Below are 27,909 nucleotides of genomic sequence, written 5' to 3'. Positions count from 1 at the left end.
AAGTAATACAGCAGTGGAATTATTCCATTTCCTCAGTAAGAAATCTGCTCAGGCTCTCTTGGTGACCCTGTATATCTGTTGAATATAACAGTTGACACATTTAAAATTAAAACAATTTTTTTTAAAGGTGTAAAGTGATAATGAATATCTACTCTAGATCAAACTGCACTTCTGTGGCTTTCAGGCTACACCGGCAAAGATTTTTGCTCGGATTTCAGATGATCTGCTAATATCTGACATTTGAGCTTTCTTGAAAACTTTTTACATGTGATAATTCTTAGATTAGTACTCCAGTTTTGTTGACCTTCCACCAGGAATTTATATATGTTTGAAGTTCTCAGCAACTTTGCATTGCACCATGACAGGCTGGAGGTTGACCACCTAAAGAGCAGCTTTGCAAAAGAGGCCGTGCTGGTCCCAGTGCAGAACGAACCAACAATGTGGCAAAGCAAGCAAACAACATCCTGAGCTGCATTAGGAAAAGCATAGCCAGCAGGTCAAAGGAGATGATCCTTCCCCTCTATTCAGCACTGGTGAGGCCACGCCTGGAGTGCTGTGTCCAGTTCTGGGCTCCCCAGTAAAAGAGAGACAAGGCCATACTGGAGAGAGTCCTGTGAAGGACAAGGAATATGATGAAAGGACTGGAACACCTCTCCTATGAGGAAAGGCTGACAGAGCTGGGACTATTCAACCTAGAGGAAAGAAGGTTCAGGGGGATCTCATCGGTGTACATAAATACCTGAAGGGAGGGAACAAAGACAATGGAGGCAAGCTCTTCTCAGTGGTGCCCAGTGACAGGACAAGAGGCAATGGGCACAAACAGGAAATTCCACTTAAACATAATAACGTATTTATTTTTAACTGAGCAGGTGTTCAAACATTGCAACAGGTTGCCTGGAGTGGTTGTGGATTCTCAGTCCTTGGAGTTATTCACAACCTGGCTGGACATGGCCCTGAGCAACTTTCTCTTGAAAACTAACTTCCAGAAGTCCCTCCCCAGCTCAGTGTTTCTGTAATTTTAACCTACAGGCACAAGATGCTCTGGTAGATGGCCTAAACTGGAAATCTGAGAGGTTAACATACAGGGATTCTGCACCTCATTGGGGTCTTGCAGAGGGCTCCATTCAGGCATTTTCTCTGATTCAGCAGAAGATCAGAGAGCAAAATATCTCTCATGTGCAATATTTAGAATTCAAAATCCCCAAGTTTTACAGGAAGCTACACTTTATTAGGCATTTTCCAAAGTATTCAGAAAGAAGCAAAAACATACCATTGGAAAACATAACAGAGCCCTTCTCTAATAAATGCCATTCCACTCCACAACATCGCCTGCATTTTCTAAAGATTTTTGACACAAGTTAAACAGACCTATATTAATAAACACAGTAAGTAACCTTTGTGTGATGTGTGGCAAATTCTGTCATGGTTTAGAAACCCTCAGGAGCTGATGAGAGTCATGAAAATATATCCCAGAGGATTCATATATTTTCCTCAAGCAGTTTTCCTAAAAGATTAAAGCAGTATTTGAGAAGCTTACAGAATCACAGAAAAGCAGCAAAAGGATTTCAGCCACTAATAGATCTGGCAACACAGAACTAATATGAACACTATCATTTTACCTCCCTCAATACTATGCCATAGCTATTAATGGTGCCATAGCTATTAATCCATCAGAACTTCTTGCTATAAACCAGCATTTTCAGTGGTGATAAAATACAGTCTTTTCCTGAGCCTTAGACACCTCATCCCAGATGTCAAGATTTTATTAAATCATCTTCCTGTAGAGGAAGAAAAAAAAAAAAAAAGAAAAGAAAAAAAAAAGATACTTCCCAGCAATTAAAGTTTCTTTTAAGTCATAAACACCCTTTTATTCCACTTTGAGGAAATATTTCATTCAGAATAAACAGAAAGGGGGACTAAAAAGCATTTAATATTTATCAAACGTGTGGAATAATAATACTTTAAAATCTAAGGTGGTTTCTCCCATGTACTTGATCACTACACCTCAGTCTTGACTTGGAGTTTTAAAGATATCCTTTGGTTTCTTTGCTATGCCCAGGTAATAATAGTACAATAGCTAAAATACAAACCTTGGAGAAAAAAACACAAAAACAAACACACACAATACACACACACAACACAAAAACATACATCTTCTGAAATATACAATCAGCAATTGAAAAGTTTAAAATAATTCAGAGCCAAATGATGCGACGGTTACTCAAAACTCACAGGCATCAACAGAAAAGACTTCCACTAGAAAAGGCAGATAAAACCTGCGAGATTTGGTCCACAGAGATTTTTAAGATATGTACAAAGCTCTGCAAGTACATATTTACACAAATGATCAGAGTATGGTCTTTTGGGTAAATAATAATTAATTATAAACTCTCTGAGGGACTAATTCTATTTCTTGCATTCTGCACTCCACATTAAATACATGTTAAAACACCAAGTAAACACACTTGTCAGGAAGATCACAGACAGTCAGCATGTTTTTTTTTTTTTTTTTTTTTTTTTTGAGCTGTGTATTTGATTAACTCAAAGTAGTGACTTTATCTGAAAATCTTCATGGAGAAAAATGCAGGCAGTACAGCGTCTGAGCAGAACACAGATTAGAACACAGATTATTTGGGGTTTCTGGTTTTCAAGAACTAAATTTAATTGCCAAAGTTTAGGATTAAAGAAATGTTAGAATTTTAAACAGTATCAGAAAACAGATGGTACCCCACACTTTCAACTAAAAGACTTAAGACTACACACTCAACTTGACATGCTAGAGATATCTCCTAGGCCTATGATAAAGCAGTTCTTTCACACTGTTCAGGCTGCCATATTTCAGCCAAGTCAGACTGCAAGTCTTTCTATTTTAAGTACATTTTTATTTATGTAAGACTTTTAATTCAGAAAGCATATCCTTCTACTTTTTCAGTGCTCTACTTGATTTTCAGTGGAATAGCTAAGATTATCTTTGGAAATCCAGCTGGGTGAATAGGAAAACTAAGCCGGCAGTAGTCATTCACAAACCTAATAAGAATTTCCCAAACAGTTCCTGAGCAAACAATTGTCATCCTGCTGCTGCTTCTGTTCTCTGTAAACAGAAGTTTTAAGTGACTTCGACCAACTGTTTGTAAGTTAGCAACTGCTTTATTTTAGGTCAATGGTTTTACCAACAGCTGCTCCACTGTAAAACTTCCCATTTACTGTAGATTACAAGGGGAAAAATTATAATAAAGAAGGTGAGAATGACACTCCAGTACCTGACAGCAGTTAAATGCAATGGCAAAGAACCCAGCAGTGTCCCAGGGAAAGCAAATGATTTAACTGTTTGGCTGCCTACCTCATTACACAAAGAAATATACTCTTGCAAGTTTTGCCTTCATCATGTGCTATGTGGAATAGCAAATCCCAGAGTTTCATACAACAGCTGTTGCTATGAATTTACCAAGTATATATACTCTTCATCCTCCTCTGTACTCCCCCTTCCCGTTATTTATTTATTTATTTATTTCTTTAATCAGGCATCAGCAAAACAGGCATGATTGAATCTGTTTTCTAGCTTTTCCATTGCTTATTTATGTATGTCTCCTCTGGGGCTACGGAAGATGGTGGGAGATGTGGGAGAGATTTTGCACATTGCTGTTTCAAGATAGTACTAGTATAAATGGCATTGATATAGCAAAGTATCTTCCCACAGGCACTAATTAAAAAGCCATAAGCTCACATGAGAAGTGTTTGCTTCTATTTCTTTCCTTCAGTGCTAAATGCACTGAAGTTTTTCTCTTTTTCTCCCTGATTACATCTACACATTAAAACCTGAGACAATACGAAGGTAGGAGAGAGAAATTTTTAGTACAACCCAGAAAACAAATCTCTCTGTTGTTGCTCTCCTGTGCACACTTTTGTATAATGAGTTATAGCGAAAATATTCTGACTTATTTTTAGAAATCTGGCTATGCAAGAGCTGATTATTGACAGAAGCATGGGTTCTGAAAACAGATTACTGACTTGACTGCCAGTTTGTTTGTGATGAAATATTAATATTTGGCTATTTTCTGTAAATTGTTAACTCTTTTAGAGTTATCACATTCCCATCACTATCAGAGACTGATATTATAACGTGGATAAATCATGTATTTTTTTGTGAACAGAAAAGGTTAGCCAGATTAAATTCTGACAGTAGAGCAAAAGCAAAGTCAGTACAAGCAAATTGAAATGGTTCACTTTACTTGTAAATAAGATGGAGACAGCTGACAGAGAAGAAAATAGGAACAAGCAAATGAGACCTCAGAACCCATAGTATTATTTTTACAGAGAAAGGAATGGGAAAAAAGTGAGAAGAGAGGGCATTTCATTTTTATTTAGTCCTATCAGTACGACTTCCTGTGATTTCAAATTGCCTATTGTCTCTTTGCTTATATACCTTGCCACCAGGTAAAGACATCAAATACAGAAACCCCAGTTCAGAGGTAAACTCCTCAGTTGCTAACACAGGAGAAAAACAGGTTTTATTACTGAGGAACCAAGGACCTGCTCCTTGCTTTCTTGATGAAGGAGATGGGTGAAGAGTCTAAGCTTAAGGACGGAGCCATATCCTATAACTCTGCTTTCAGAGTTACTGCATGTCAGTAAGTCTCCTTGGTCTCCATCTCTCAGAAATAATGTAACTAAATTCAATGAAGTGGATTTAATTAATTGATTAACTTTTAGATGAGACTTTAAACAGGAAAGGAACTCTTGCTCATTATTTGTAACCAGATGCTGAAGATCCTATTCTGTTCTTCATAAAAAATAGGCTTTATTCCTATGAGTGGACTTAGGAACGTCAGACTTTTAAAAGGTTAGGTATTGGTAGAAGTTTACTGAGCAAGTCAGAGCTCAAGAGGCTACAAACATACTGGAAAAGTGGGGTCAGCCGGCCTGTACTGATTTCCTGATCTGCGTATTGGGCCCATGCTAGTAATTTTAAAGCCCATTCTGGGATATCTACCCTACACTGCCATTGGTGGTGAAGAGGTATACCATCTGGTTAGGACTTCTCTCCTTTAACGCATAATGGATTTCAAATATTTGAATTTTTAAGTCTTTCTCTCTCTGTGTATGCTTATATAGACACACAGATACCCACAGTGTAAAACATTTCCTTTAGAAAGAAAAGCACTGTATAAATGTAAATATTGGGTAAACTCATTGTCAAGTATTTCACTGCTATTTGCCAGACAGAAAAAAAATGAGTGTCCTTAGATAAACAGAGAGACTATGTCCGTAAATCCCTAAATCATGAATGGAAGAAATACAAGATCCTGGTGGACAGAGGAGCAGAACTGGTAATACAGAAGGAACAGAGCTAACTTTGGCATTATGGTTGTTTATCTGTTGAGGGAAACCATATGCTCTGAAAGTGATATGCTTGGTCCTGGAGGGGGAAGATAGATACAGAAAGATTACAATACCCTTAACAGATATATTTTGCCGTGGGATTTACAATGTCTTTATGAAGTGTTTTACAGCTGACCCTTCAGCACTGAGGCTGAGGATAATGCTGTCGTGAGTTACCAGGGTTAGGAAGCTCAGCTACAACCACCACTGTGGGACAAAGTTCTGCTCTGCTCTATAATCCATGAGGAACATTTTACTGGCAAACAACAGGCTAGAAAATTAAAATGAATCCCCAAGTCCAAGTGTAGACAGGTGGCAACTTTAAATCTAGGAAGCTAAATTACCATTTTTGTAAATCTCTTGGCATAATTAATGCCAGATTTACTTTTCTCACAAGAGAAATTTTCAACTCCATCCTTGTTACTGGCACCTGAACTGAAAACACTGTGTAACAAACAGGTCAATTTAACCAGCAGGGGCTGTTCTTAACTGTTTCTACATAAGATTTCCTGCTACAACAGTCACAGAAGTAGAAAGCTGTAGTCTGTGGCTTAGTTATGATGCTGAGTAAGAGCTGCAGCAGATACTATTATTTTCTAAACCCTATTAGAAGGATACAAAATAATGGTTAAATATTTCTACCATTATACAAAGGCAGGAAAGTGTTCCTTCACCCAGAATAGTGTCCAAAGCTGATGAACAGGAGAGTAAAACTTCTGAAGACTGATTTTTCACAGCAGATGAGTTTTCCCTTCACTTTTATGGATAAGGACAAGGTATAACTTCACTCAAGTCAATTATTACAGGTCTGAAAGTTTTACGGTAATGTAAAATAGGTGCAAGTGATAGAGAATAAGGTCCTCGGTATTTCATGAACTTTCAAGCTTTGAGTATGCCTGTATTCAGTTACTAAAAAGTAGACATGTATTGTGCTAATATTTTTACAGTACATAGTTAATTAACCATGATGGAATGCCATATATTTATGTATACATAAAAAGTCCGTGTACAGGAGCACTATGATTTTCAAGCCAAAATCATACAGATGTCAAATAATCTGATAAAATGTAAATAATCTGATAAAATAAACAGAGACCAATGTTCTTGTTTATTAAACAACCCTCTAAACAGATTGCAAGTCTCTATAACAGTGTTCCCCAGCATCCCACAATGGTAGTGGTGCCCGAGGAAAGCCCTTGGCCAGTAGGACTTCTTGCAGATACAACTTGCACTTCACAGATCTTGTCTACATCATTTTATACCACAGTAAGAACAGACTGTAACTGTAAAATCCTTTGTGATACCGTAGCTGAAGCTAAGTAAAGTGCTCATTTAAATCTGATTTGCTTATCAGCTGCTATTTGTTCAAAAGAGACCATCCTGAAATGATTTTCTCCAAATACTCCTAAGGTAAAATTTTGCTGTGATGAAGATATGGTGATCTTGGCGACAAAGATCAAGAGATCTCTTCCCACATGATCTTCAGGATTTTACAAGCCCATTAAACACTCTTCTTGACACACACACACAAATTCATCTGTGCTTGTAATGTCCTTCCCTTTTTGAGTCTTGTTTGTGAAGTAAGAGCAGGAGAATAGACAAGGAGTTTCTACTGGTACTCACGTCCTTCTTCTCATATGGAAATTAATTACCTAGCAAATTCATCAAAATTTTAGCAACATACCTAAGGCTGACATAAAGTTCTAGTAGACCATAGAATAACTTCTTTTTCCACCTTTGTGCTTCCAATTTTTACGCAAACATGAGATTCCTTGTTAATAGGTGTGTTGCCCTCTGCTGAGTTTTATCTGTATATGGTGTACAGATATGAAAGAACTGAAACTAGGTAAAAAAATCCTTGTAATTTCATCTTAAATTTTGGAGGCATACTTAATGTGAGTAGGTGATCTCATGCCAGGCATTTCCATGCAAAAGACAGCAGTGAAGTGAAGTGTCAATAGATAAATTTCAGATTCCATAAATATCAAAGTCTTTTAAAATAAAGCATGTAAAAAATTGCATAACAACAAGAATGAATAAAATAAATGCTTTCCTCTTCCTTCTTTACTATATTTTCTTTAAGGGAAAACTGTTTTTTTTTATATATATATATCTATCATTCCACTAGTTTTTGCAGCCATATGGTCAAATGGAGAACACAGTGACTAAGTGATAGACTTCCAGCCTCAACAATCTGCATTTGAAAAGGAGTAGATCCATATGTTTTTCTTCTTCTCTCTCTCTCTCTCTTTTTTTTTTTTTTTTTTTTTTTTTGTCCTATACCACTTGTCTTTTTTGCATAAGGTACACATTTGGGGGAGTACTTTGTACACAGAGCCAGTTGAAATTCCTGGCGGTACAGAAAGGTCAGACTCTACCTATTAAAAAGAGCCTATGCCAGAAATTAACCTACTGCCTTAGCTGTCACTAACAGCTTTTGACTTCATGAACATAGCACAACTGGAGAACATTTATGTATAATCAAAGTACATACAGACCGGTAAGTCTAATACAAAATATTTTTTTGTAAGCTAGATACATCAATTTACAGCAAACTAGTGCCAAGATCATTGCAGTCTACATTTTTTTTATAGGTCTAGTTTCTGAAACTGCTGACTTTTAATATCACCAATGTGCAGCAATGTGAAGCAAGCCTCAGTGACATGGAGATTTGTGATCTTTTCTTTACTTCTGTCTCTATGTGACTTAAAATCCTGACAAAGACCAAGTCCTGGGCCTGCTGTTTTCATTGACCATCTCCTTTCTTCAGCTGATAGACCAAAAAATACAGGCTCCATCTTTTTTTTTCTAGTTATTAGTTGTTTTATGTGTTATACCATTCAAATGGATTTTGTACAGAAAATCCTTTCTGCAAAGTAAAAATACCAGACAAGAGGTGAGGTTGTTCATGCAGTATGCTCTAACAAATGAACTGCATCACCCCTAATACGCTTGATCATAGCTGGTTTTAAAAGTTTGGCATAATCAGTAATTTATTATTTGAAGGAGAATCTTTAAAGAGGAGGGAGAAGACAGTACTCAGTTACATTTATACTCATTTGTTTATTGTTTATGAGTCTCACATAAGCATATTACTTTAAAGGGAATAACATCAGGCATAGATTTAGCTCACTAGCTACACTAACCCTTTTTTTTTGAGAGAAGCCCCCAATTCAATTTCTCGCTGGAATGGGTTTTTCACAAATAAGGATAATCCTTCATTTACTGTTTACACACTTGGTTACCTTTTAGCATTCTTCCCTGTCATATCAAGTTCTAAAATTTTATTTAAAATTGCCAGAATTCATTTAAGCATTAGCTGTTTTTATTATAGTTATGGACGAGCTGGCATTCAACAAATTTAGCATTAGCAAAGAATAGTAGTGATTTTATCAGAATATAACAGGACCCATACCCAATTTTTACCTTCATTTTCTTGTGACGTGTTACTGTTCATGCAGAAAAATAGCCAGCCAGTACAAAATGAGTATCTGTATTGGCAAAAACTAAATAGTTTCTTTTTGACTGTCCTCTCTTCCTCCTTTTCTTTTTGCCTAAGATAGACACAAATACTCTCAGGCCTCCAACTTCATTTTATCAGAGCGTATGTGGGAAAACAGAGGGTAGATAACTGCATGGCCTCTCTGAAGTATACAGAAAGATTCTGCTCACTACACAAACTATGAGATGTAAAAATATCAGATATATTTTAAATAAGAAAGTGACAACATGTCAATTCTCTTTCATGTAATTTACTGCTGTGGTTTTGTCTGGGATAGAGTTAATTTTCTTTGTAGAGGCTGCTTTGATGATGTGTTTTCCATTTTTGCTGAAAATAGTGGTGATAGCACCCCTATGTTTCAACTGTTCCAGAGCTGTGCTCACACAGAGCCCAGGACTCTTCTGCTCCTGGTGCTGCCCTGCCAGCGAGGGGGCTGGGGGTGCTCCAGGAGCTGGGGGGGACACGGCCAGGACAGCCTGGGCTGGCCAGAGGGATGTCCCGTGCCATGGGGCACCATGCTCAGCAATAACAGCTGGGGCAGAGGAGGAGGAAGGGGGAATTTGGGGAGTGATGACATTTGTCCTCCCGAGGAGCCACTCGGCATGCTGAGCCCTGCTGGCCTGGGAGCAGCCGAACCCCTGCCTGCTGATGGGAAGCAGCGAGGGGATCCCTTGCTTGCTTTGCCTGTGTGCCCGGCTATTGCTTTACCTGGTGAACTGTCCTCTCAGCCCATGAGTTCTCACACTTTTACCTTTCTGATTCTCTCCCCCATCCCTCCTGGGGACAGCGAGTGAGTGGCCGGGCAGTGCTGAGCTGCCTGATGAGGCTAAACCATAAAAAAAAAAAAAAAAAAAAAAAAAAAGGCATAAGGGAACCTTAGTCCAGCTAGTTGAACCTACTTAAGTAAAAAAAAAATAAAAAATAAAAAAATAAAAATACAATTTCTAAATTCCTCTTTAAATTATCATTTTGCCAAAATGCCAATGTCAGCAATCTTAGCCTTCATCACCGGGCCTGAATTTTAGGAAACAGCTTTTTACATTAGCAAAAATTCAGTACTGAGAACTGAAGCTGACAGCAGAATTAAACATGCAACCTGCTAGCTCCCATTTCTGATCACAGCTTAGAACTTGAAAAGCCTGGTCCTGCATTCCTCATAATTAGGTTAGCCACATGGGCAGGGTAAAAACAGGTCTAACTTACAATAGCATCAACGGAATAATTATGAATGCATGTTAAGGAACTGTTATCATGAGGTCAAGACCTAAGGCAAATTAACATTATTCCAACAGCCCAAGAGTGAGGCAAATTTAATTTTTAAATCCATCTTCAATATATAATCCTCTACATCACCATCAAGAATTTATGCCTTTTTTTCTGACACTGTCTTATATTAGAAACACCTGTATTACACCAAATAATGGCAAATAGGTTGCTTAAAATACTAGTCAAAAAGTGAGATTCTAAAAGATAAAATATAACTAATAGTATTGCACAATAGAAGTACATTTGCTTACATGAATCCTGGCTTTTGCATGTTTTTCTTTTTAAAAATTTCTAATACTGTACAAAACGATGGAGCATTTAAATATCCTTCCTTATTAGTCCAGAATAAATACAACCCTCAACTTTTCATTTTACAATTGACTAAGCTGATTTACATCCTATAAAGCAGATGATACACAAAATTGTACCTTCTGATGGCATCTGACTGTATTATTTTAAATCCATTTGACTTCAAGACAAAATTACAGGCACATTTCAGGCAGAGGCTTACTATGATGACTTGATGTCTACAGAAAGCTCCATGATGCTCAAGACCTATGCAGGTAACCAGGCAGTCTTTCAGTTTGGTGTCTGTTTTTACAGGATTGTATGAATTTTCTTCTAACCATATTTAGAAAGAGCTTGGAGGTTTTTGATCTGAGCTAAAGTAAATACATCTACAAATACAGAAAAGATTGAATATTTAAACAAAAGTATTCTCCCACTGTCAAGCACCATATAAGACACCAGGCAAATCTTGGGATAAAAACATTCTTTCCTATTTGCCTGAGTTGTTAGTTGAAGAGCAAGCAAGCAATTAGAAATGACTGAAATGAAAAACCTAACTTCAGGGGAATTAATTTCTTCCGTCTGAAACTAAACTTTTAAAATTATGCAAGTCAAAATATGCAGACAGAATATTAACACCTAAGAATGAATGCATTGTTCACATGAACTCAGTACAAAACTGTACATCCTCTTAGCTGTAAAGGTGGTAGTGTGTTCGTAGATAGCCAAACCGCAACCCAAGAGTGGACCAACATACCTCACTGTTAGAAATATGACATAATTCAGGGAAGTATTTTTTGAAATTCTGAGAACATGCCCTACCATCTATGAAATGGATGAAAATGTAGTGCCTTATTCTCAAACAGGAAACTTCTGCTTAGCTGAGCTGGCTTTTTTGACAACACAAATCAGATAATAACAGCTGATGAGCATATGTAGATCAAATCTAAGTCAAAATAGCACTCCTACTCTTTTAGCTCATCTTTTATGACACTACATACAGCTATCTCAACCAGAAAGACAGACTTTCCCAGACTACCCAAAAGTCTGCTCCAGTATCACCACTAGTGGATGCAAAAATAAGGAAAGTTAGTATCATGTAAGTGGTACAGATATGCAAGTTTAGGAACCACTGACCTCTAGTTTTAAGTATCAGTAAAACTAAAAAGGCAAAGCCTGAACAGAGTGTACGGGTTATACTTACATCAGTGCCTACAATCCTTAAACTTACATCAGTGCCAAGTGCCAGGAATTTCACCATGTGCTAGGAACTGTCCTTATAGTTGCAGTTAGCATCTTTATCTTTGTCCCAAAGCAGCAAGTTTAAGTGTCAGTATATACAAACAACATAAGGCTTAGAGATTCAGGTATGTAACACTCTTGGCTGAACAGTTTTCAGTGTTAAAAAAAAAAAAAAAAAAAAAAAAAAAAAGAGAGATCTCAGTAAGTACAGTTTGTTCTCTGATTGTCTTACAAGATGCGGCCAGAAATGAAAATGTTTCCCTATTTTTTTCCCCCGCAGATCTAATGCAATTAGATATTTTATCAAGTCCAATATATTCCATCACTACTAGCTTGAGAACTTTTCATGAACTCACTCCATGCATCTATGTGCAAAATTTGTTCCAACTATGCTGGCGTCATTAAAACAATACAGCAGTCTTAGGATGGCTGCAGTTGAACAGGTAGTTAAAAAAAAGCCCACTTATTCCAGGACAAATAATTCTCAAGTGTAACTGTTAGAATCTGTACAGTTTAGAGGTAGCTGCGCCCACTCTAGAAAGTAGATCACTTTGCCTATAAAAAAGTAAACAACTTCTCAGTCAAGGTATTTTTACTTGTCTGAAAAGTCCATGTGCCCCATCTTGACAAAAACATGCTATTTCACTTAAATTTATAGTATTACACCATTAGAACTGACAAAATATTTCTCTACAAATCACTTCCATAATACACGTTTCATAGTTACTATGGAGCCCCCACAATTTTCTTCCTGCTTTTCACAAAACCAGTTACACCATTAAGAGTTATACAGTAATAAACCCATGCTCAGAACTCTAGCCAAAGATCAGATTCTCCAAATAAAATCTAGAAAACCTACAGATTTTGATGTTAGATTTTTCTTTGTGTAGTTAAAAATGGAAGAAAGAAAAAAAAAAAAAAAACGAAAAAAAACAACAACACCCTCCCAATACAGTGAATTTTTTTTTCTTTTTAAATCACATAAACATTTGCTATAGCTCTATCAAAAAACCAACCAAACAAAAACCAACTTTTATATCCAAGTTATACCACCAAATTCAAATGGACTCTTTTCCACATAAGAAGCGAGCTGGACAAAAGATGATATCCTTGCTTCCCTTAAGTAAATGTCTTTTGTGCAGTTGATTACAACAGAAAAACATAAAAGAATTCTAACAGTTTAACCGTGGATTACTAACTGGTCCACATCACATGTCCCTAAGAACTTATTACCACATTAATAAAATTTCTCTGAGAAGAAGGGGGAAATTTTCCTTAGTACACTGCATGCTTCCACCAGTATGGTTCAATCAAAATAACTGTGATGGTTGTGGTTGCATCTTGTTAGAGATGTTTTACAACTAGGTAGCTCTGAGGAAACTTTTAACAAGTTAGACTTTAATAACTTCAGATCACAACTCTAAACAATCGAGTATAATCAATATAAGTTCAAATTAGCTGATTTATTAGCTTCAAAAGTCTGACTTCTTACTTAGATTATGGTTAAGTACCCTAAACCCTTTTTTATTAACTAATTCAGTCCAAAACAAAGGAAAAAACCAACAAACAAACAAAAAACCCCTCTGACATAAGGAAGAAACATAAAGGTTTGGCAGGGTTTCTCATAAAATGAGCTAGAATAGAGATTTGTTTATAGTAGAGGTAAACAGTTACTTTAATGTTTTTAATTAATCATCATAATTATCAATAATTAATATCAAAATATAATTAATCATAATTTAGAAATTACAGCAGCTTCTTAAAGGAAATGAAGGCACACATTTAAGAAAACAGTTTGGTGTTTGCTACTTCTGCTACTGCAGTCTCTTAAGAAAATATGGTTATTTTTATTTCCTGAGCCAGTTGGTGAATCAGATGCTCCATCATCTTAAAAATTAGGATAAATTACTGACCCTTCAGAATTTTTTAATATTCATCATTATGAAAAATGTTGAAATAATCTAGTGTAAGCACAATCTCTCTGTACCCACAGCTATCTAAGGAATAATACTGAGAAGACAGAAGTTTGGCTCTACTTTAATAAAGAAAGCAAATTAAGAGCATTATGCACTGGGACATCTGAATCTCAGTGGCAGCTGCCATATTAAAAAATAAAACAAAACAAACAAAAAAGAACTATCATTGTGCAAGTACTATGTTTTTCTACTGTAATAAATTCCAGCAAGCCATCCCCAGCACATTATGGTCTTACTGAATAGAAAGGGAAGGGGGAACTGTGAAGGATTCACCTACACATACAATGTAAGGTGTCAACAGAGTAAATACAGCTCTAATGTTTTAAATGCTGAGATACATCCATCAGCTGGTATTGAAAAACACTAATTATATCTCCTTTCAACATAAAAAGAGACAAAATTTGAGAGGGGGTCCTTCTTTGTTGGGGAAGGAACTACTGTATGCAAAAAAGGCAGTCTTTACACATTGGTAATACAATGACGGCAGAGCTGCTAACAATCAATATGGCAAAAAGATAAAGATGTAGCCTAAAGATAACCTAGATCACCACGAGAGGAAGAGAGCAGTTTCTCTTCCAGTTAGATTTCTGCCCCCAAAAACAGCCCAAACTGAAGCTGAATACAGCTTATAACATCTCCTGGCACACATACACCCCACTCCCAGATACCAGATAAATAAATAAATAAATAAATAATACAAATAGCCTAAGACCTATACAATAATGAAAGAGATAATGTCCACAATCTGCCCTGCATGTATACGTGATCCTGTGCCACCTAATGGTACATGCTCTAAATTTTTAGAGATTTCAGCAGGAGTTATGAACCGCAGGTCCTATTTATCAAAGGATCCTTGATTACAAATCTGAGAACAGGCAATTTTACACACAAGAAATTCAAATGCAACAAATACTTTGGACAAAAAAAAGTCAAAACTCCAAGCCTGGTATTTTTCACTAGTCACAGGTTTTTTGCAATATACTGAAATATGTTTTAGGGGTCACCTCACCATCCTGTACAAATAGCTGAAGAGAGGGTATAAAGACAACAAAGCCAGGTTCTTTTCAGAGGTGTCCAGTGACAGGACAAGAGGCAATGGGCACAAACTGAAACATCGGAAGTGCTGTCTGAGCATAAGGCAAAACCTTTTCCACTGTGCAGATGACAGAGCACTGGCACAGGTTGCCCAGAGAAGCTGCGGGGTATCCTCCTTGGAGATCTTCAGAAGCCACCTGGCCATGGGCCTGGGCAACCTGCTCTGGGCAGCCCTGTTTGTAGGGGGCTGGCCCAGGTCTCCTCCAGAGGCCCCTGCCAACATCAGCCAGACTGTGGTTTTGAAACATTAGCAACTGTGAATATAGCCAGACTGAACCGATCACCATCTGTATTCCTAGGCACGCATCTGTCTTCCCCAGCCAGCAGGGTTCATTAGATATTTGATTCAAATACTCATGGAAAAATGTAATCTGAAAGTAAATTTTTAACTGGTTTCCTTTTCATTTATGACTGTTGTCACCCGTGCTGGAGAAACCCACTTTAGTCTTCGCATTAAAGGGCAGTTTTATTTCACAGCATGGCTTGAAGTGGTACATAACACTAAAGTTATTTTCCCTCTTTCCTATAATTGGTATTTTTTTCCATCTTTTAAGACACTTTATAATGTGTAATCTCACTAAAAACACATACCACAATAAGTTGGTAAATACTATAAATCATGCATAGACACCTTAGTGCTTCTAACAGAATTAAAGTGAAAATGTACTTTCTTATCCTATTAAAATGAAAGAAAGACCTGTATGTTATTTTTCCCAAGCAGAAGCAATACTGTTTTGCAAAGTTTACTTTGCATCAAAGAATTGTTGTTCCTGTCTTTGGGAATGGATGGAATGACTGTTTTCATAAATTAAGAATGCTTTTATTTTTATTTACTCTATATACAATAATTAAAGAATTGACAATCTAGTGAAATCTGTTTTTAGTGGAGAAGAAAAAAATGAAGAAAAGGTTTTAAGATCCTTTTGCGATCACTCAGTGCTGAACTTTCCTACTCCTAATCAGTGCCACAGTATCTTAAACGGGCTCTGGGAACAGCCACCCCAAGGCACCACTGGAGCTGGATCTCTTACACAGTGTGGCTATTTCCTAGTTTTGCTGTTTGTCACAATGTCAGAGAGCGGATTCACGGAAAGCAGCCATTGTCTTCCTTCCGCACGGTAAAACTGAGACTTTTAAGAACTCTTTTGTATTGCTTTGGCTGTCTTACTTAGCTTTTGTGGGGGCAGAACAAGAAACAGGTCTCACCCTTAAACAAATATTTAAGAATATCAGTGATAGCATTGTTTATTATTTTCTAGAAGAAATACATACATATAGCCAGACAGCCACAATGACAAAATTTGCAATAATTCTTCAAATGAGGATGTGACAACTTTGGAGGACCAGATGACTGTGCTTAGTCAGAAGAAAGATCTTACTGAATAGATTGAGGCTGGGAGCACATTGTTTGTTAAAGCAATTCCTAGTCAGACGGGAACAGGACCATAAGCAGAGCTGCTCAAAGTTGGTGTAATACAATAGCTTTCTTTGGTACCCCTTCTTTCCTTCTGCTTTATGGGTTAATATGACCATTATGAACAATTTTATTTATTTTTTTTATGAGAAGATATAATAGCAATAGCTCTGTAATAACAACTTTCTTCAAAGACATAACAAAGAAAACAGACATTTCAGGTAGAAATACAGACATTATTTTTTCTTGTGATATTCATTATTACTAAAAGCAATGAAGACACTGGTTAAGTGATGGCTCAATCAGACTTGCAGTATCATCTGTTCATTGTTAGGAAAGTTCCACCTGAAATTCTGTGTTCTTCCTCAGCGCAGCACTTAAGTTTATGTAATGCTGATGTCCTGCTCCAAGTCACTGAAAGTAATAGGAGAACAATAAGGAAGAGCAGAGGACACAAAACCCTTTTAAGCACAAGACCTATGTATCTACAGTCAAAAATATTAAAAATATTGGTATCCTTGGCCAGGTCAACTAGTGATAGATTCTCCTTCGCTATGATGGAAGAAATATCCCCTTCTGAGATAGATTTTTCTATTGGAAACTGCTCAGACTATCAAATAGATATGTAAGATAGAGGCTTTGTATCCACTTCAGCATGGAATTGGGCCTGAACTACAGAAAATACTGCAAGACAGGATTTATTATCAAAATGTAGCTCTGCACTAACAGACTAAGAAGTTTTATCATATTTAGCAGGCCTTTCACTATCTGATCAGGTCACGAGAGAAACTAGTGCACACACAAGTACACTTGCCTGTGTGGCTGGTAGGGATAAGGCTCCAAATCAGCCTGATTTCTCTCTGGCATTCTGGCACAGGTGGGCTTGGGCTACACACCAGTGTACAACATCTGTACCTTAAGATGTTCCCTCATTCTCAAAAACCACTGGTTCACTAGAAAAAAAATAAAAATAGGCTTATGACTAAGTACATTGACTTAACATAACTAACACAGAAAGATTTTCTGAATATGTTGAAATCCTGGAAAAAGAACTCAGTGGAAATTCTGGAAAAAGAGCTCTGAGGGCTCTTTTTCTCTGTACTTGTCTTCTCTAAACATTATTAACATCAGTGCCCAGTGGTAGTAGTTGAGATGTCAGAATTGACTTTTTTTTCCATTATTTATTCATAAATTCACTATTTAGTCATAATTATTCATAATGTTTTCATTATTTCTATCATGTAGATAGAAATATGTATATGGAATACATATAATTTCCTGTGTGTACTACTTTTGTTGGCCAAATGCAGGGGAAATAAAGCTATTTTTGTAATCACAGGTTTATTAGCAGGAACTCAATAATAAATCGTTGCTTCAAATTTATTAGTTTGACCTGGGAGCACGGATTACAATGACAACTTTTCCTATGCATGGTATTTCAATAGAAGTATTTTAACACATATTGTTTGCAACACAGCTAAGAAGTATCAAAAACATTTTTATCCTCACAGCAAGCATGCCATTTTGGAGAGACAAATACATACTTCATCCAGTCTCAGGAATTCAATCTCATATTTAATATCTTCCCAGTCTGTGAATAAGATCAGACTTCATCACATTGCACTCCACAGGGTGGAGCTTATTTTGCAGTTAAGCTTCAAAGGTCAAATTGATTTTTTTTTCTATCCCAGCTTGGCCCTTGTCGCTATCTGTCACTCAGTCACAAGAAAATGGACTATTGATGCTAAAGACCCTTCATGACTGGCAGCTCTGAAACAAAACTGTGCCAAATAGACATCTCTATTAGTCTGTGCACCAGGCTTAAAAGAGAGTAACCAATAAAGCAGGCAGTCTCGGTTGCCCCGTAGGCTGCCTGTAACGTTACCCCAGCAGTGGTAACCAGCAGTGGTGAATCAGCAGTTGCACGGGCTAGATGATTTTGGAGCTGCTACGTGCCCATTTGTCTTTCAGCCAGCCTCGCTCCGATGCAGTGAGTAGTACTCCTTCCCTCCTCTGTCACCGAGCCAATTCCAGGAAAAGTATGTGATCCGTAATGAGCAATGGGGAGAGGCAGTCTACTGTGGAATAGACTTTTACAATGATATATTAAACAAAGAGATATGTAAAGTAAATTACCTACAGGAACAAAATCACCTTTACCACGGGGACTGTCCCATAAGTGAAAAGCAAATACAGAATTCTATGAAATGAACTTAAAGTCACTGCCTTTTTTTATATTACTGAAAATCTCTGCTAAGCCTATATTCATTAAAAAGAAAACACCCTAATTAAACAAATACTAAAATGGTATTAGGAGGTAAAAACTCAAAGATAATGACTGTATTAAAGGCCTTTCTTTTCCTAGATAACATGAAAGTATCAAATTCAAAATACTTTATTTTCAGCTATCAGGACGACCACTTAAACTACGAATGACATGTTAGTCACTGAGGCACTTGATTTTTGAGCTTTTTCCTTGCCAGAACTATGATGTACAACACAGCCTATTCTGAATGCCATGATACTGAAATGACAAGCTTTTCACGGTGCCAGAGAAAAATAAAAAAAAATAAAAATCAGCTTGTTTTCATTTCCTTATTAGCTTTAAGATGAAAAGCGATAGATAAAAGTAATATCCATAATGTGGCAAACAATGAAAGAGTAGTTCTCTGACAGAGGTGGTTTAACAAGGGTGTTTAAAAATGGAAGCTCCCCTGGAGCACCAAGGGTAGGGACAGAAGAAGAACTGTGGGCTTCAGCCACTGAATAAAATCCATGTGTGCTTTGGTGAAAGGAACTTAGTTTCATCTCAGCTGCAGTCAGTTAAATCAGATCCAAATATAACTCAACATGTCTGAAAAGTTCTGAGATAATGTAAGCTACAAGGATAAGTATAGAAGAAGTTAGTACAAGCACCCAAGGAGATTTGCATAAGTAGAAGATATACTGAAATCACAGACAGCACTACCAAGGGCACAGCATGAAGAACTACCAAACAGTAATGAGTTACGAGTCCCTGCAGTGAAAATGGCCTCACCATAGAGCCAGTGCCTAAGCATGGAAACCCAAAGTCCATTTACGGCACTTCAATCCCGATTCTTACCTTGGCTGAATTTTGTATAGTGAAAACAGAGACTGAGTCAAACGTCATTGTCTTGTGTACCAGGAGTATGCCACAGAGTCAGGTACATTTAAAAAGTGTGCTTTAAGTACACAGCTCGGTGTATAACAGTTTGTAGAATCAGGCTTTCCATTTGCATTTTCCTTTTCATTACAGAGTTAACAATGTAAATGCTAAATAAAAAAAAAAAAGTGACCTGGGTGGGGTTTTTTGTTTGCTTTTATTTATTTTATTTTCCTGAAACGGGGAATGCCCTATCTGAATCATGGCTACTGAAACAAACTGCAGCACCATATGAATAAAAAAATTATATTTTTAAAAGCTTGAAAGCAACAAAAGATATAAACCGGTGTGAAGCTGATGACTAAAATTTTTTGAGCTATTTGGAGAAAGTTGCTGGCAGGCTTGTAGGTGGTCTACATAAGACTCCCACACTCCAGTCTATCCATACATGCTTTTGTGCTTGATTAATTAGAGAAACTAGGGAGAGGTGATACTTTTGCAGTGACTGATGTTTCCTTATAATTAAATCAGTCTGGTATATATCTTCCATAAAGAATCAGGTCATGAAATGTTCATAAAACGCCAACCTAAGTGTCATCTGGAAAATTACAAATTTAATATTTAGATGGATGTCTCTGGTGAAAATAAAAATAGTGGGCTCTTTAATTTCATAGAAAAACAGTATAATAAATTTACTCTGGGCATCATATATTAAAATAATGCTATGCAAATAGGAATGACAGTTAAATAAGGTTTTAGAATAAGACTGTTTAAATGAATAAGTAATATTTTAAAATGTCAGTCAGTCAACACACCATGAAAAAAGAAAGCTCAATTTAATTAGCTTGGTCATTTGTGGCTTAGGTAGAGAAAAGAATTAGCATGTTGAGTAAGTTAAAGCTTCCCAAAGCTTTGTGTGGGTTTTACACAGGTATTCACTTTCATCTCAGTGAAAGAATTACTGTAACAAATGCTGGCTTAGATGGTGCTTTGCTGCTTATGGCACAAGAGAGCTTCTTAAGCAACTTGCTATGCTGCCTGGTAAAGGTCAGGCACAGTTTACTGAGCACTGGATAAAATATATCTTAAAAAAAAACATACAGCTTTTCTGACAAATCTGTAGTATGATGGTATACACGTGCTTTTTTATAGTTTACCTATGTCCACTTCATGTTGACCAACTTCTCTATAAAAGGGAAATCATAATACCAGTAAAGATGGTAATACCAGTAATGATGTAATGATTACTGGTAATACCAGTAAAGATGATAATACCAATAAAGATGATGTCTATTAGCAATTGCTGGCATAGTCCAGTTGGGACTGGACAAGCAACATAGAGGGTTTGCAGTAATACACTACCTTCTAACATATATCTATATATATATATATATATTTTAAATGTACACAAAGGTCAAGTTTTGATAACATTTTCAGCCTGACATAACTTGCTTACTGTAGACTGTGATGCACTGAAGAAAGCATAACAGATACAAAGCACCAGCTCAGAGACTACACTTTTGCCTAGCATTAATGCAGAGAGGTTTCTACATAGTATTGAAAAATAAATGAGGCCTGGTACATATTTCAAGCTTCCTCTGCTGGAATTACTTTCTGTCTCCCTGGAAGATGGACAGCAAGTGAGAAGAAAAAAGGTCACTAGGACCAGGCACATACTAAATCTGCACCTAATCTTCATAACCACAGGACTGAGGTAGATTGCATGTATTTATAAAACAAACTTACTGTTGCTTAGCACATTCACTACCGTAAGTGTGTCCTTCTTGCAAATATTTCACTTCTGGATGCACTGAGGACTGCCAGCCCAAACTAATGGAACAGTGCACTTGCTGTTCTATCTACCTTGCTTCACTGAAATTGAGAGGGAAGGAATTATAACATATTTTCTTTATTTTGGGGAGAAAGTAACAAGAACCGGAACTGCAAATTATTTCTGTAGACATTATTAAAAAAATGGAACAGTCAAAAATTATCATTTGACACTCTCTAAAAGATATTTCCCTTTTCTCTTTTGTACTTTCATACTGAAGTACCTTATTAAATCTTCTGAAAGCTGTTATTTTTTGAACCAATCTTGAAATTAGCAAATGCTTCCACTGCAAGTTTCCAGTGACTTTCTGTTCATACCTAATGTAAAATATGCTAACAGAAAAAAAGACATAGCTGTCATTCAATGGAAATTATCAGCTTGTGTATATTTATTGACACAAATTTGCCCAAAAGAATGTAGGTCTGCGTACATTCCAGACAATCGGATACTACAAGTTTATTTAGAAATGTGCAATACTGGAACTTTTTATAGTAGCGTTTTCTTTCTTTCTTTCTTTCTTTCTTCCTTTCTTTTTTTTTAATAATAATGGAGTCATGAGGAATTCTTCAGAGACAAAATGAAGACTACTATTTAGCAAATACTGTAAGAACTTCAAGTTTGTAAATGTATTTAAGTCTACTTGATACAAGAAACATAATGATTCCAAACCAAACACCACAGGAGTGCAACTGATAATTTCCATAAGACTGGACATGCTTAAAGAAGCCACCAAATCTAGGAAAGGATACATGTTCTGTGCCATCCTTGCAATACACAGAGTTCAAAGACAGCTAGTGATAAAAGCAATCATGCAGCAGCAATGACTGCTTGCATTCAATCTGAACACACTGTCACCTGTGTTTATATCCGTTCTGAGTATTATATGAATGGACATGTACATTAAAGGCAACTTCTGTATCTTGATTTATATGTGATTTAAGCCTATACTAATTACAAATATTTAAGTATGACTTTTCAGAAAAAAACAAAGGCTCTTAGATGTGTTCATTTGAAACATCACAATATGCAATACTTGTAAGCCTCTGAAATAAATTAGAGATATGCAAGTAATTCAGAAATAGCACACAGAGCTTGAGGGGGTTTGTTGTGGGGTTTTAATTTATATATGTATAAGCATTACTACACTTTATTCTTTCAATGAGATTACAGTAGCTGTTTTTTTTTTTTTAAGTGTCACAGTGCTATTTTGTGTCATGATGTAGAAGTACTGGGCTACAACAAGAACATGAAAGTGAAATTAATCCTTTTAAACCACAGCAAAAGACACTTATACAGTTAAATATGTATCACAGAAAGCTCCCCAACACCTATAGCATGGTAAGGCTCAGTCTTCCACACAAGCCTAAGCCTTTCACAGAACGAACCTAGTTGACAAACATCATGATTTATGAGAGAGGAAAGACTCTTATTCCCCAGTAGCAAAACCAGTGAAATTCAGCACAACGGATACAAAAACAAACAAACAAACAAAAAAACACCTCCAGAACTTCACACTACTGTAAATTCAAGTCAAACAACAGTGTCCTGTTTTTAGATGCAAACCAAGCCTGACAGTTCTACTAACTTTCTGTCCCACCATAGCAATGTTGCCCTGACTTCACATACACTGGCTGAGCTGGAGAGGTTAATATTCTCAGCTGCACAGCCACTTAATTCCTCCTTGTCTCATTCCATAACGTTCACAGTCACTGGCACTGAATTCAGGTCTTTCTGTGCCTATAAACACTGATCCAGGCCTTGCATAAGCACCTATAATTCTAACCCTTAAGCATACCCTTAAGTTGTGCATATTATGCATACTACCAGGCTAACCATTAGGACTTCAAATATAAAGCCAAGAATGTCTTAACAGGATTGGAGATACAGTCTGCAATGTTTTCCTTGTGTGTACTGCAAATAGTGGAGATAAGTGAATGAAATCTTCACCAAGCTTTAAATTACTCAGACATAAATAGCAATAAAAAATTTCAGTAAAAATACATATATACATAGTTACATATATGCAAATGGATTGACAGAACAATATATGTAATTTCTATACAGTCCAAAAAATTGAAACACATGCTTACCCTTGCCAAAGTCAGTGTTCCTTGTTTACACACACTGCAGCGGACCCTCAGTTTCCCAGGTTTAACAGCTTGGCAGAAATTTTTGCAGAAAACATAAAAACTGTTGTAACTAGCTGCACCTGTCAGGAAGAAAAACAAACAAACAAAACCATTTGAATTATACTGAAAATCAGTATCAGGCTATAATGAAAAATTTTTATTTAATAAGTGATAAACAAGGGAAAAAAAATGTTTTTAAGCCTGAAGACAGCATTGTGATCTTCTTCCCTGGTGTACTTAGCACATTCGAGTAACTCCTGCTTCTTGATCAATATATAAAGGCAAACTACCCTGAAACCCCTAGAAAATATATCCTAATTTGAGGTTGAGCTTATCACTGATGAGAACCAACTGTAATCTTTGGCAACTGATGTATAAGATTAATTACTCCATCTATCCATGATTGGCGTCTTACTTCTAATCTAGATTTGTCTAGCTGCAAATTTGAGTGAGTCCGAATTGCATGAATATTTCCTTGGATAAAGTTTAAAAGATTAGTTTGATTGATATCACAAGAAGAAAACAAATATTTAATTTAGTAAATCTAGTTTTATTTGTGGAATAACGGAAATAATTTATTTATTTTTGCTGGCAGTCATATTACCTAGCAAAGTTTGTAAACTGCTGCCAAGTCAATTTTCAAGGAAAATGAAATGAAATACATTCTATTCTGGGGAACTATAGAATACGCAGAGAATTGTGTAAGCCTGAGGCATTGCTAATGATTGTGATTTCACTTACAGTCCTGGTCACTGTTTTGAGTAAACTGCTTTGTAGGATGACTATTGCCATCCCTCAAAAAATGAAGGAAGATTCACAGAGTGGTTTTAATTTAGACTAGTCATCTCCAAGTTCAGACACTCAAGCTTATTGTCAGAACTTGAACTGAGACCAAAATAAAGCTTTAGCATTTTATTCCCAGTATCAAGAGGAATACTTGTGGAGATTTGCCTCAGCATGGGTGAACTTTAGAATCTATAGTAGTCCCTTAGAGAAATAAACTCTTCACCTTTTTCTTCCCCATTGTCCTACCTCTCCCTACTTTTATGAGCAATACGCCCTATATACATTTCAATCCTAATGTGTTACCACCATAAATATCATTGGGAATAATATTTTTCAATAAGACTGATTTACTTTATTTTTACATGTCCTTTAAATGATAAAGGTGAGCCCCTGCATTCTGCTAATGAAAATCCATACGAATTTCATGTTACACCTATTCATAGGTGTCCAACATTTATGTGAAACTAGTTTCCAAAAGTCAACCTCAGAGAACTGTCATGTAAAACTTTTTTTCTAAGAAAAAAAGTTGTAGATGTCTTCAGAGATGTACACTAATGAAGGAGCACATTTTATAATACATGGTTTTAACACATATCATTTTTTTCAAGTTTTCAGAAACATAAGTGATGTCTCCAATATTAAATTTAATAAAACTGATCTATCAACTATTTTCATTATGCTTCCCTCGGAATTATTAATTACCATAACTGAACATAAAACATAATAGAATTTCAAATGAATTTAGACTTCACAGAAAATTAGCACACATCCACCCTTTCACACGTAATGTACACATAAACAACTGCAACTCAAAACAGTTGAGAGCATACTTCTCAAATCAATCTATAACACAGTTCTAAGATAAAAATAGTTCAGCTAAAGATAAAGAGACATAGGCTGAACTATTTAATAATATATGGTACAATGTTGAGAGGTGACTCCAAACTAAATTTGCCAAAATTTTGAACATTTGGATGACTATTTACTCATATTTTACCCAAGGTTCCTAACAGTAGGACCAAGAACACTTTTAGATTAGCTTCAGTTTGAACTAGAATACACACACACACAAATCTAAAATACAATATTGAAAATGAGAAGGCATACACTGGCAAATAATTGTATTTTACTTTTGGTAATTCCTCCATGCAGGATCAGCAGGTCAACCAATAAAAAAAAGGGGGGGGGGGGGCATTAAATTTAGTATAATTTGAAGGAAGTATTTAATGACTTAAGTAAGCAAGTATACCATTGCTACACGAGGCCCATCATAAACAAGATGCTTCCAGTCAATTACTCCTGACTCGGTTTCAGCTGCAGGCAGTGAGACCAGAGTCAAGTCTGGTATCAACAGTGCTCTGCCATTGCTCTGTTTTCTTGCATGGTCTTTGAGACCTAATTTGAGTGCTGTTTCTTCTGTTCACATGCAGAAACACCTATCCTGAGTAAATCTGTGATGCCACTGTTCACTGTCCTGATTCCTCCTACCTCCTGGATGGATTCCTGCTATGACTCTTATAAAATCCTTCCAGTCAAACAGCAACATCTTATTGAGTACATAAGCCCTTATGGAATAAAATATTTTGTTAATTGGGCTGATGCCTTTCCTGATCCAATCCACCATTCCCTGATGTCTTGTGTATGTCTGACATTCTATATCAAGTTTATTTCAAGCAGAAAACTACTTGAGGCAGAAATCATACTTTCTGCCTGCTATTTGTTCTAAGCTCATTCCATCTGCACCCAAAGATAAAACTGTATTATTGATAAGAGTCTACAAAATATTCACAAGATAGTATGGCATAAATCAGCATGACTGAATACTGCAGTAAGAAAACAGCAGTCATAGGAGAAGCCTAAAATGAGACATACTGATGATTTACTGTAGAGGATAAATCTTGTGCATTAGCTTGATATTTACTCCTTGCAAAAACGGACTACATTTACTCAACATTTATATTTCTTAGCACTTCTTTTTTTTTTTTTTTTTCCTCTTTCATGAATTTAAAAGGTAGCCCCTATATGCATCCCTGATGCACAAATTTGAAACACAACAAGAAAGAAATTTATAGCATAATGAATCGGAGCAGTTAAGCAATGCAGACACCCAGAATAACTTTTGAAACGTCTCTTACAGCAAGGCTGCCAGAGAGGCAGATGACTACAGGAGGAATGTTCTGATCTGAGGAGAAAGGAGTAAATGAAGATTTTCAGCAATCTATTCACCATTTGATATACATATGCTGATCTCAGTCTCACCAAGTGCAGTTACTTTATTCAGTGTATGTCTTGAGAAGCATCACCAGGAGGAGGAGAGACTGAATTAAATACACAAATGTTAAAAGTTGGCATAGTGTACAACACTGATGACAAGAATTAAACTCTTTACTGACTTGTCAATATCACTGTGACTTTTAGCAAGGCCCTTGGCTGAGACTGTATCCCCCTGAATAGCTTTTCAGAGGGGAACTGAGAGAAACAAGGACAAAGATATCTACTTTATGCATTAGCTCTGACGTAGCAGTAGTAATAAGAAATGTAATTATGGCACCATGCCAGTAATCACTCAAATGGCTGCAGCACCAACCTTACAACCTCGTCTTTCCTCATTCAATCATGGTCTATAGGTTTTCATAAAGCTCTCCATTAATATTTTATAGCACTGGTACTCAGCAAGAATGTGCAGACACAGCAAATTACAAGCTAAAAAAAATTGGAAGTCCCTTAAGTGCTGATTCTAATACTGAAGGTGTGCGTTAGAACAATAAATAAATGAAATTATTATTAGTAGTCTGTTTGCAGTTACATACATTGGTGGATGGAGGACAACTAAAGGAAAAACAAACGTATATGGTCACTGGAAGCAAGGTCAGGCAACGTGGGAGGACTACAGAGACGCTGCTTGTCTTTGAAGGGAGAAAATTTGTGCAGCCAAAGCTCAATTTGAGTTGAAGCTAGCCAGTACTGTCAGGGATAGTAAAAAGGGTTTTTAAAATATGTTAACAGCAAAAGAAGGACCAGAGAAAATATTGGTTCATGGACGGTCACCTCACAAACAGGGATGTTAACAAAGCAGTGATTTTTAATGGATTTTTTACCTCTGTCTTCAACACCAGTGATGGGCCCTGGGACCCCCGGAGCCCTGAGATGGAGGACCACGACTGCAGTAACAATAAACTCCCAGCAAACCCCGAACTTGTGCAGGATTTGCTTGCCATCCACCTGGATGCATGTAAGTCTATGGGATTCATTCCAGGATACTCAGAGAGCTGGCTGATGTCATCACGAGACCTCTCTCAACTATTTTTCAATGATCTTGGGAATCTGGAGAGGTTCCAATTGACTGGAAGCTGGCAAACATTGTTCCAATTTTCAAGAAGGGCAAAAAAGAAGAACCTGGTAACTACAGGCCTGTCAGTCTCAATTCAGTGTCTGGTAAAATTATGGAGGAGATTATTCTGTGAGTTTTGGAAAAACACCTGAAAGACATTGCAGTAATTGGTCACAGCCATCATGGTTTCATGAGGTGAAAGTCATGCTTAACAAACTTAATTTCCTTTTATGACAAGGTCAGCGACCTGGTTGACCCAGAGAAGACAATTGACATAATCTTAGCAGATTTCAGCAAAGCTTTTGATACTGTTTCTCACAGTATCCTTCTGGACCAAATGTCTAGCATACAGTTAGATAAATACACAAAATAATGGTTGAACAATTGGCTGATGCATTTCGCTCAAAGGGTTCTAGTAAATGGGGTTACACCAGGCTGGCAGCCAGTCGCTAGGGGGGTTCCCCAGGGCTCCATTTTAGGGCCAGTTCTCTTTAATGTTTTTTGTAAATGACTTGGATGCAGGAGTTGAAGGTATAGTAAGTTTAC

At 36.7% G+C, this 27,909-nt stretch overlaps 1 protein-coding gene across 3 annotated transcripts in view; it reads right to left on the bottom strand.

Moving 5' to 3' along the window:
* The window catches only part of PRKN (parkin RBR E3 ubiquitin protein ligase), a 758,965-nt gene that overhangs the window by 460,897 nt on the left and 270,159 nt on the right, over positions 1–27,909 (bottom strand). For all 3 annotated transcript variants that reach the window (XM_048067874.2, XM_066994150.1, XM_013186798.3), the window contains one exon: positions 23,208–23,326. In XM_048067874.2, the coding sequence (XP_047923831.1) occupies positions 23,208–23,326 (119 nt within the window). The remainder of the gene's footprint in view (positions 1–23,207; positions 23,327–27,909) is intronic.

Source organism: Anser cygnoides, chromosome 3 (assembly GCF_040182565.1).
Source record: "Anser cygnoides isolate HZ-2024a breed goose chromosome 3, Taihu_goose_T2T_genome, whole genome shotgun sequence".
NCBI classification, from domain to species: Eukaryota; Metazoa; Chordata; class Aves; order Anseriformes; family Anatidae; genus Anser; species Anser cygnoides.
Note: the sequence above shows the minus strand (reverse complement) of the source record. Positions and strands in the feature narration are given on the sequence as shown.